The sequence below is a fragment of the Phallusia mammillata genome, chromosome 1 (genome assembly GCF_965637545.1).
Source record: "Phallusia mammillata chromosome 1, kaPhaMamm4.hap1.1, whole genome shotgun sequence".
In the NCBI taxonomy this organism is placed as follows: Eukaryota; Metazoa; Chordata; class Ascidiacea; order Phlebobranchia; family Ascidiidae; genus Phallusia; species Phallusia mammillata.
The window spans coordinates 33,249,748-33,260,773 of record NC_137252.1 but is presented as its reverse complement, the minus strand read 5'-3'; the positions used below and the strand labels follow the sequence as shown (position 1 = coordinate 33,260,773).

Here is an 11,026-nt window from a genome sequence, read left to right as displayed (position 1 = left end):
GTAATCGTAATCAAAACATCGTCGAGTATGCAAATTACTATTTCAAGAAGAGCTATTTTGAGTAAAATTTAACTTTATTTTACTTAAAACCAGTGAACTGCGTGCCGCGACACACTAGTATGCCTTGAGTGATTTACAAGTGTGCCGCGAAATATTTCCTGTTTGTAAGTGCAAACAGTTCCTGGTGTTATGGGACTTCATGACGAAGTACTGGTGTGCATAACAACGTTATAAAGCTCATAGTTATGAAAATTACGAATTTCATTACGAATTGTCATTCGTAATGAAAAGCATCCTTACCCACCACAATAAAGTTCAAAAAGGAACATTTTTTGAACGACTTTTGTTCTGTTTGCCTGCGAAGTGTGCCGCGGAAAGAAATTTGGGTTTTTTTATGCGTTGCATGATTAAAATGTTTGAGAACCACTGCTTAAAACAAATGACTTAGCACAATATTTTCTTAAGCCACTGGAAGATCGACTGAGGCGCTCCAGGATGGAAAGTAAAGACGAGAAGATGAGACTCCTCTCATCCAACCAATCCCTGGAGAAGAGAGTAAACTGGATTCAACAAGTGGGCGTGGTCGATCGTTAACAGGATGTGATTGGTGGAAAAGGGGGCGTGGTGTTTTGCAAAATCTACTGGTTTTTTTTCGCGCTATATTTAATGCATCAGACTGTGTTGTGGGTGAAAACATAGTTGTAAGCGGCTTAAAACTGATGGATACTGTCAAACATTTGAACATACTTTTCCTCTCCTGAGACAGTTCGCTCACAATTTGTTTTAATTGCGATTTGGTGGTTTGTTGAAGGGTTTATTAACTATTAGCTTCGCCATTTTCCAACATAACGAAAATTGTTTGTGTTTCTCGAAAATAATCTAGATTTATAATTCTTAAAAATCGAAGTCTTCGTGTTTTATGCTCTCTGGAATTTATTTTAAATAAAGTCAGAGTTCAAAAATAAAAACGCCCATCTGCATTTGAGTATATGTGCATATTTTTTCTCGCAGTGTCAGGAACTGAGACCTCAACTAGAAGAAACAAACCGCCAACTGCAAATCAAGCTTTACACAACGGAATACATACTGTTGAATGCGACACAAAAACTGGGCGATTTTCAGGCTTTGCAAAACTTTTTTACTTTGCGAGACTTACAAAAGCTTGCTTTATTGAGGCTTTGGCGAATTGGAAAGCAAAGAAAGGGCTAACTTACCGCGTTAAAGCATCTAATTTAAGCCAAATAAAATTAGTGCTTACTATGCAATGAAAACAGATTCTTTGAAACAAACAAGTTTTGCATTGGATTAAGAACCGTTTTACGAAATTTCCTTGGTTTCGAAAACATTTTTCGAAAAACATCAATACATGACGTATATACTGGCTATGGTTCTAGAAACTGTTCAAGTTAAACTTACTTCGCACTTCTTTGCTACATCGCACCACGCAACAGCTTCTGCTTTACACGAGTTATTTCCTCCGCCAAATTGTTTCTCTATTGAATAGCATCACAGTATTTTTCATTAATAAGCGCTACGACCACAAGCTTATTGAAAAGAAGAACAAAACCACGAGTAAGAATTTGTCGAGATTCTAAAACCAATATTTTTGTATTAGCCTACATGTCAAAGGTGAAATCCCTTGACGCTTTAAATTGGCAGAGCAATACAAATAGAAAACTATTGACGCAGAATTTATTTTTGAAAGACATTGTCCCTGCTGACAGCTGGCTAAAAAAATGTATCATCTTTCCCGTGGATGAGCCACCCCATCAAAATCAACAATCCTATGATTGAGACAACCAAATCAAGGTAACCCAGGGTCCTGGAATAGATACTACACAGACAAAATAGAAAGCGTGTTGATATTAAGTTGGAACATAGCGCTACTAGCGGTACAGTTTGAAGCTGTCTGTTACTACTTGCGACCAGAGCTGCCTCTGAGAATGTACAAACATTACTAAAAGTCCCAAAATAGCAAATAATAATTAAATAGGCATACTTTTATTTCCAAGCACATTGCCTGCGTGCCTAAAAAACGTTTGTAATGACAATACCACGTGATTCGATTTAAATCTTGACAATGGCAAAAACTTTCAATGATTATGCTTCAAGTCACTTCATACTAGCATAGGCTACATAAAGATGCTTGGAATAAAAAGGTTGGACAATATTATCTTTGCGTTATGAGCTAGGGAATCGGTGGCTTCTGCAAATTGCACAAAATATCTATTAGATGCAAAATGATTTTTTTCTCGCGTGTTATTTAATTTCTTGATATGTCATGTTACAAATAAAGGCATTGTTAAAACAGTAATGATGACACAGAGGCTTGATTTACTAGCAACTAAAGGTTTTTACTGGCAACAACAGTAATAAGTTAAGATTCGACTTATTAAACGCATCACGCACATCAATAAAAAATGAAAGGTTTTTTTTCTAATCTTTTATGAAAGGGTTTTTCTAATATTCCAAGCTCACAGCTGAAATCTCAAGAACTTGGAAAATTCCGAAGGAGTGGCAGCATTGGAGCCAGCACATGCACATAAAAAACCTAATTAGTTTACGCATCAGGTAGATAAAAAACAGGAATAAAAACAAATTCAATAACTTTGAAACACCCATCCATCAAAATTTCCAAAACACCAAGTTCTGCGAGACAAACGTATTTCTATTTTTCTAACTAGCATGAATAGGTGTGAATTTTATTATCATTGTAACGACTAACGATGCAGTTTGGAAAATTTTGCTGGTTTCCAATTTCGGTTTATTTCAAAATTTTAAACTAAATTTATGTTTTTTATTTACTCAACAAGCTTGGGACAAAAACCTCATTCAAAAAATGGTGTCTTGTTTTTGTTTTTTATTAGCACAAGAATCACAAATAAAACGAAAGCAAAAAAAAAATAGTGGAAGTTTGTAGAAATTGTGTTCATGACACAATTTGAAGTCGAAGTTTAACTTTCATCAGAAAATTCTTCATCGCTGTCGGAAAATTCGTTTTCTTCATCGAAATATTCATCACCGAAAGAAAGAGTCTCCCGCTACAAAAACAACATTTAGCTGAAATCTTTCTAAAAAAACACAAGTAGAATCACACACAAAGTTCAGGTTTGGTAAGAGTGTGACGTCACCAGCCTATGACGTAATTACATATACGTCACTATTTTATTCACAGGTGATTTTGTATTGGAAAATGTTTATCTATAAATCGAACAAACAATCTTACGGGAAGTCCGAGTCTTTTCAGTTCTCTGTATAAAATCTGTTTTCCATCACCAGAAATCTCGCAACGCCACAGAAGCAACTTCTTAACTTTCCTCAAACAACCGGAAGCGGAAATTATTTCAACCTCGGAATTTCCGAAATAGTTGACACTCAGATAAAGTTCTTCCATCTGCGCAAGATTTGATGATTATTTGTCGCAAATATTAACTGAACAAATTAATTGACACGTGATGAGTGACGTAATTGTGTCGTCATTTATTTAATTTCGGGTTTTTTAATTATTATTAAAAAATATTCTCATGAAACAAAAACACAATAATGACAAACCCCGTGTTTCATTTTACTGATTCCTCCACAAATCACTCTCAGTGTGTCTGAGTTCAGGTCGCAGTTGATACGATCCAGCCTCTTAACAGTTCGATTCAACCTCGGGAGGATTTCAGCCAAGGCGTGCGCTGCACTCGATGAGATGGGAGTGTTGCGGAAATTAAACTCCACAGGAAGATTACTTGCAAGAAAATCCTTTTCATTATCTGAGCATTCTTGCAAGTCCGTCAGCAGATCTAATAAAATATAAAGGAAAAACAAATAGTTGTTTTGGGTTGTATACAATAAAGCAGGGCGGCTGAAACTAAGTTTAGGATTTCGGGTTGACCATAAAAGCATTTCAAAAAATTTCATAAATTTTAAAATTTAATTTCAACGCCAGGAATATTAACGAAAATTTGCGACTGTAGCCTATTTGCGTCTTCTGCAACCCAAAATTAACAAGGACCACCTTTATACGTTATTTATACTGTTTTAGTAAGTTTTAATTAAGTCTGCCTACCTGTTTATTTGAACAGCTTTTCAACTTGTTAACTTTGTATCAGATTAAATTCTTTCAGCAGTAAAAAATATAATTTTGCATCAAAACAGGAGAGCAAATTTAATGCGCCCTTCCTCCAAAAGTTTTAATGGCTTCTGATCTACAAGTTCACTGTGCAAAAAGTGAGCAAAATATTCCATTAACACAATGTGGTGATTGTGACGCAATATAGAATTTATTATGTCATACTTAATAAGACAATTACAGTAGCAATGTTTTGGCAAACTTCCGCTAGCGGTGCCAATGATTATAATTTATTATTTTCAGAGCACACTTAAGATAAAAACGGTTTGTTTAGTTTCGAATTACACCATCTTTTATGTTGGTACTTTGCATTGTTAAATATATCGCTACGAAACCAACGCTTTGCTGTTTACGATGCGCTTATTATCACGTTAGGCCGTCCATCTCTTTTTTTGTAAAAACCTTATAAAATACTAGAAAGGTGGCTTGCGATTTTTTACAAAACTTCAAAAGGTTCTGTTCATATTCCTTTTACATTATATAGTCATATATTTTCAATTTAAATATGAAAATAAGAAAAAGAACGAGAAACAAATCTCCCAATCCTCAATCTATAGCTTTGACCTCGAGATAGCTGTCAAAGGCCAGTTTTTGAACCGTTAAATTTTTTCTCACAAAACCCAGCCAGTATAACCGACACTGGCAAATTACGAAGATATTTTGCAGCAAAGGTATATGTAACAAATCGTTCTTCAATTTGTTTTGTTTCGCAAACGTTCACCGTAGGAGCTATTTGGACATAGATGCGGTAACAAATAAACCAAACACATACTCTTACCTATCAAAAGATGTCCATACAGGTTAGTTGTCATGTACTCTATAAGCTCTTTGCGAAACATTTCAACCTTGCCTGCAAAAAACAAAAACATGTTATTTCTTGGCAAAAACCTGGAACGCAACTATAAACGATGTCTGATTGGCAGGGATAATAAAATATAGGTGTCAGAATAAAGGAGGAAAACCCTTGGTATCGAACAGCGTGCACAAAGTAGAGTGATAGGAAGGTCTGAATAAGATAGGGACTAAATTAAAGTTCTGTGGCAATGTGGTGTAAGTCGCATATATAATTTGCCAACTGTTTTCCGCCGTAATGGAAAAATGACTTTAGTGGCACCGACTGCCCTTCAGAAGTAAACGGTGTTTTATGGCAGAACGCAAGTATGGTGTCAGTATAATGAAAAACTAGTTAAAATTTCATGCCAGTTTATGGAAGTACGATTTTCATCAATTTATTTCACACTTTCGGTGATATACAAGCTAAAATCAAGCCAATTTGGTTGTATCAACTGACATTGCACAAGTAAATGGTGTATGACTTATTTTGTCATGTACACAGGGCCCTGGAGTGAAGAAAAACATTCTCACAGACTGCACCCCCTCTTGTGGGGCCTGCATGTGCATGTAAGTGTTGTTAAAAGCTTGCTTTGCTGTACAATGCTTTATTAATTTAACCCATTTGGCACCTATTTTCTGTAGATGATTAGCTCAATCAAATGAAAGCATGTACACCTACTGAATGGTTTGAAAAGCTTAAGAACACAACCAAAAGTATCATCATATGTTATTTTTTACACTCTTACTTGCTTGAAAATGCCACGGAACTTGTTGACTTTCATAGAAATAGTTCCATGTTGTTGCTGGCTGTGCAGGCCATGGAGGAACAGATGTTTGGGGTTGGGCCGGGTTAGTGTATGGGAGGTGATATGATTGTTGGTGATTGTTCTGATGGAAAGGAGCAATACCATGGTGCATTCCAGATGGGGCTAGATTTCCTGGATAACAAAGCTTTGTTGAATGACATATAACTGCTCTCCATTATGAGCTGGATTTACTGCAGCATAGTGGAGCTGATTTGTATAAGAGGAGGTGGGGCAATTGTTCCATAGTAACTGATGTTGAAATTGCTCAAAATTTCGGACAGGGAAAAATCTTATAAACAAATTGGCACCGGTTTTAACTTCTCAAAATAAACCTCATGTTGCCAGATTTGTAAGCAAATCAAAGTGACAAATCTATGGGAGTAATGAGTGAATCAAAAACATTTCAATCATTATTCCAAAATTAAAGTAGGGGATGGAAAGACAGGGCTGACAATAAAAAATGGAACTGATAAAACCAATTTGAGAAATAACTGGAGGAGCTAAAGAGTCAAAAGCAATATAAAATGACATTTGCAAAAACAGTTTAGCTAATTTCAGGGGTTAGTAATGTCGGGCCTAAGAAAGACAAATGTCATGAAGACAGTCCAAATTTTGCTTTTTTAAATAATAGCAAGGTAAGTGTTTTAGATATAATAGTAAACACAGCAATTAATACATGACCAAAGGCAAAAAACAACTTACACATTTTTTTTTTAATGGTACTGAGCAAAAATATATATGCTTAGTGAAGTCCAAACTTTTGATATTTTCTAGTCCATTCAGACATTTTTGAAGGTTTTCTCTGTCTAAGAAATCAGCTTCTATTGATTGTGAATTGCACACAATTGTAGGGGGCTATGGGGGTAAATGATAGTGCTACAGGGTTAAACACAATAGACAGCTATAAAAGGCGCACTCTACAAGCTGTCTAAAGTTTATTCAATTAAAACGTTGTTTAAAAATTAAGCTAATTTAGGGGGCTAGTGGGGTAAATGTTGGGGCGACAGGGTACAACACAACAATCGACAACTATGAATAGCACACTCTATAAACTGTCAAAATTTCATCTAACTCAGACATTGTTTAAAAAACTCACCCATTTTAGAGGGCTAGAGAGGTAAACATTTATAAATGACAAATTCTACAAATTTTTTATAATTTTGACACTGTTTAAAAAAACTCACATTTTAAGGGGTTAGTGGGGCAATTGATAAAGTTCTACACCCAAGAGTATAAAACTACAATGACCTAAATTCTGAGCACTGGAGGTGTTATTAGCAACATTTACTAACACGTCTGACATCATACAGCTGTTAACACCCCACTGTTGACATGTGCAAAAATGTCCACAAAGAAACAAACACAAGTACCATATGTTCTGTTGCTTTATTATACTATCACATCACAGAAATCTTTGATATGTGGTGAAGCAACATACAAAAGTGTTTTACACTTTGGGGTCCAGCGGGGCAAATACTTGACTTATCAAGTAAGATGAAGTAGATAAAGTAGGCACATCCGCATCTGCAAAAGTTTCATCCGAATCCACCAAAGATTTCATGCCAAAAGTGCATGAACAAACTTTGGCCGAAAAAAGAAAAAAATGAGTGAAATCAAGATACGTTCCTTTCAGGAAATGGGCCCCATAATGAAATGATTTACAAACTAGTCACAATACCTGCTACTTGTCTACGCATTGCATCTGCTGGACAGAATCTGTTGGCACCAGTCATTTGTTGAGTGACACCTGTCAATGTGCATGAAACGTTTTCCAAAACATATGTATTTTCCCTACACTTGGGGCACGAAACATGCAAAGTTGTAAATAATGCATGTTATGGGATAACTATGATAAGTCTTGGGGCAACAAGTTTAAACAGGGGGACAAAAAAGCCCAAATTTAGCCATTTAGGGGTTAATGGGGTAAATGGTGCAACTGCATGGTAAAATATATCAATAAACACCTCAAAATGGCATGTTCTGAGAACTTTAATGGGCCCCCACATCAAAACTGATAAAGCAACAATCAACACTAACTCAAACTACAGTCCTGTAAAATTTAACCCCAATTAGCTAATAGTTAAAAGTTAGACTACTTGAGGCGCTTTAAATAGCTAGCTTTGATACTTCTAATGTCATAAGTCTGATAACAAAGTCAAATTTAAATTTGTTCCACTGCTACTGCCACTGCTCATGTTTAGTTGTTCATACCTTGCATGGTTGTAGGTTTTGCTGAGAGCTGAACTATTGGTGGAGCAGGGTCACACGATAGTGATTGTAAATCTGTTAAGATATCATATAAGCACATATCAATGAGATAATTCATTACCAAAGAGTGATTATTGGTTAACTGAGGAGTGCTCATCTCAGTATAATGAACTATTCCATTCAATTAAATGACTTACTTTCTCTGCCTTTGTTTCCCAGCAGAAGGCCGCATAAAAATCGTCGAACCATCGACCAATGGCCTCCCTTTGCCACCTCAGGGATTATGTTGTGAAATTCTTCATCTGGCATGAACTCACATATGTACTTGGCCGCAAACATCTCCTGCAACATTTGATGCAAAAAGTAAAATAGTTGGTCACCATCAAATAGTCGTTGATTCGGAATGCCAATTTTACGAGCAAAGGCAATGATGATGTCTTGGACAATGGTGGCTTTAAGACTCCCAAGACTTCCTTGGGTAAATACAACTGTTTTCTGCAGCATTCCTTCATACGCCATTTTACCAAGTGGTTTCCATAAATTGGTAATATTCATGTTGCGTGCATGGTCAGAGTATCTCAGTTGCTCTAAAACAATTTGAAAAACCTCTGTGACTGTTTTTACTTTGTTTAAACCTTGATCCAAAACAGCAAAAACAATAAATTGCAGTAACAAAGGATTGTGACAAAGACTAAACAGTTGCGGGGTTTTGGTGGAAATTAATTCCCACAATTCATCTCCTTTTTTCCCTGCAAAAGCACGGAACAGCTTTTCCATGTCTTCAGTTGAAAGGTCATCAACATAAACTGTCACATCTGGACGAAGGTGTGACGGGAGTTTAAGAATTTTATGGGGACGTGATGTAAAAATTAGTAAAGAATCTTTCAAAAACTTGTTGCAACAAAGATTTGCTACTAGCTGATCAATTGGCAAAGATGTATCATAAGAAGCATTTACTGGTGTCACATTTTCAAGTGTCCACAATGCCTGGTCATAGCCATCAAACACAAAAACACACTTATCTTGGTTTTCTACCATCCATTGAAATGCTTTTTCTTTTGTTTCATTATCCAATCCAGGACAAAGACAGTCAACAAAAAGTTGTTTGCATGTTAAAGCTTGATTATAGTTTAGGTCCATGAATCTAAGATAAAACTTAACAGATTGATTTGGTTGAGTTAACTTTGCCAATTGTTTAGAAAGAGTAGTTTTCCCTGAACCAGGTGGGCCAACTAATGCAATAAATCTTTTTTTGGAGGTTAGGTTTAAAATTGTATTGAAAGAAACAGGTTGTTGATTTGCAGTGGAGTGAAGTTTCTTTCTGGTGGATGGTATGAATTCCTCTGTTCCCACAGGACACCATAGTCCCCGATATGCCTCATACTCATGCATTACCGGATGTACATCAGGTAGTTGGTTTGGTTTCAATGTTTCATCATAAAGCACCACACTTTCTGGTAAGTTGTTCAAATGCTCCTCCTGGTGTTTTTTTATGGCAGCAACTACAATCAAGTACATGCATTTTAGGCTGTGAGGTAAAATCAGTTATAGCCATTGTTTCACTTTTTTAAATCTGGTTCAATGACCGTTTTTTTCTACAAACCCTTGCTAAGATAAGAGGGATCAAATTAGGAAGTAAACTGTGCTTTTTACTTTTCAAGTTCTGGCACAACATTCAGCAAATATGTGCTATTTCACAATCAGAACACACACTTTTACCTTTGTCTTCTTGATTGAAAACTGACCTCTCAAGAGCATGGTAATCTAAAATAAAGAACTTTTGTGTTGATTTTTCTAAAAATATGTTGCTTTTTCATGCTATGGAGGCTAGTGTTTTTAATCTTAAAACTATTGACAGATCAAGGCTTAAGTAATATGTGAAAAATTGCAGTCAAACTTTCCTTAAAGTTCAAATATACTAACGAAATATAAACCAAGAATAAATTTGAAAAGTTGGTACAATACAACTTAACTGTTAGCACACCACAAAACTGGTTCAGATCATGAATCCTACTATTAAATTGTGTTGGATAGTGTATAAATGGTGTAACAATATGCACTTACTGTTAATGTTTACATTCCCCCGAACCCCAATTACGGCGGAACCTGAGACTGATGCTTCTCTCATATCAATACTTTGTTCGTCTCTGACAGTTGGTTCTGAATGAAAATGGGGAAATTACGCTGGTTTTATTAATGTCCTGTGAAATCATGCACAGGTTTATTGGTTTGTTTGGTTTATTAGATAAAAACTTAAAAAAAGTGGCAGACGATTAGCATCAGTGTTATCTTCTTCAGCAAGTCACCTATGAGCCACTTGTGAGGACAAAAAGAAAAGTGATCCCTTCTATGTACCTACACCCTATATCGACTAATAATGTCACTGCTTTTTGCATCTCTGTACATTTTTTAACAATGCAGTTTTTTAACATGTGCATCAACTAAATGCTTTTAGACAGTAAAGAAACACAACAATAAATTTCATGATCTGTTATTATGTATAATTTTACCTGTTGGAAAATGCTGTGGAGCTTGTTGTCTTTCGTGCTGGGGATAATTTAATGACATAGCAGCAATAGACGTTTGGAGTTGTTGAGCAGGGTTAGTTTGTGAGGCGTAATTCCGATTTGCATTAATTGAAGATGGGTAGCATAATTGTTGGTTGGAAAGCTGAATATATATATTTTGAGAAAATGGAAACGCACCATGGGGCATTTCTAGTGGCACAGGATATGCTAATTGGTTCCACAAGTGCTTGGGTGTATTGCAAAGGACTTACTGCAACATGGTGTTGTTGATTTGCATAGTTTGCATATGAGGTTGGTTGAGTATTCCATAATGTCTGATGCTGAAACTGCTGAGAATCAAACTGGTTCCTTGCACCTGTTTGTTTGAATGAAGGAACAAATTAGCATTAGACCAAAACAGGAGAAAAATGCAGATGAAAACAATCTTCCTTTCAGGGTAGGGGTCAGATCTAAGGCGCCGAGTAGGCGGTGTGGATTGCACTTGTGGGCCACCGTAGAAAACACTGCAAACAAACCAAAATATCCACGGTGGC

At 36.1% G+C, this 11,026-nt stretch overlaps 1 protein-coding gene across 2 annotated transcripts; it reads right to left on the bottom strand.

Moving 5' to 3' along the window:
- Window positions 1-2,840: 2,840 nt before the first annotated feature.
- Window positions 2,841-11,020, bottom strand: LOC145230687 (uncharacterized). 2 transcript variants are annotated; one of them, XM_080096191.1, is made up of 12 exons: window positions 10,745-11,019; window positions 10,476-10,635; window positions 10,030-10,125; window positions 9,685-9,729; window positions 8,163-9,467; window positions 7,969-8,040; window positions 7,436-7,504; window positions 5,698-5,889; window positions 4,896-4,967; window positions 3,553-3,788; window positions 3,227-3,394; window positions 2,841-3,041 (listed from the first exon to the last, which is right to left on the bottom strand). In XM_080096191.1, the coding sequence occupies exons 2-12, from the start codon at window positions 10,531-10,533 to the stop codon at window positions 2,955-2,957; spliced, it is 2,400 nt and encodes a 799-aa protein (XP_079952317.1). In that variant the 5' UTR covers window positions 10,534-10,635; window positions 10,745-11,019; the 3' UTR covers window positions 2,841-2,954. The 2 variants fall into 2 exon arrangements, with proteins under 2 accessions (XP_079952317.1, XP_079952320.1); XM_080096194.1 differs by lacking the exon at window positions 7,436-7,504 and having other exon boundaries at window positions 10,745-11,020.
- Window positions 11,021-11,026: the final 6 nt, after the last annotated feature.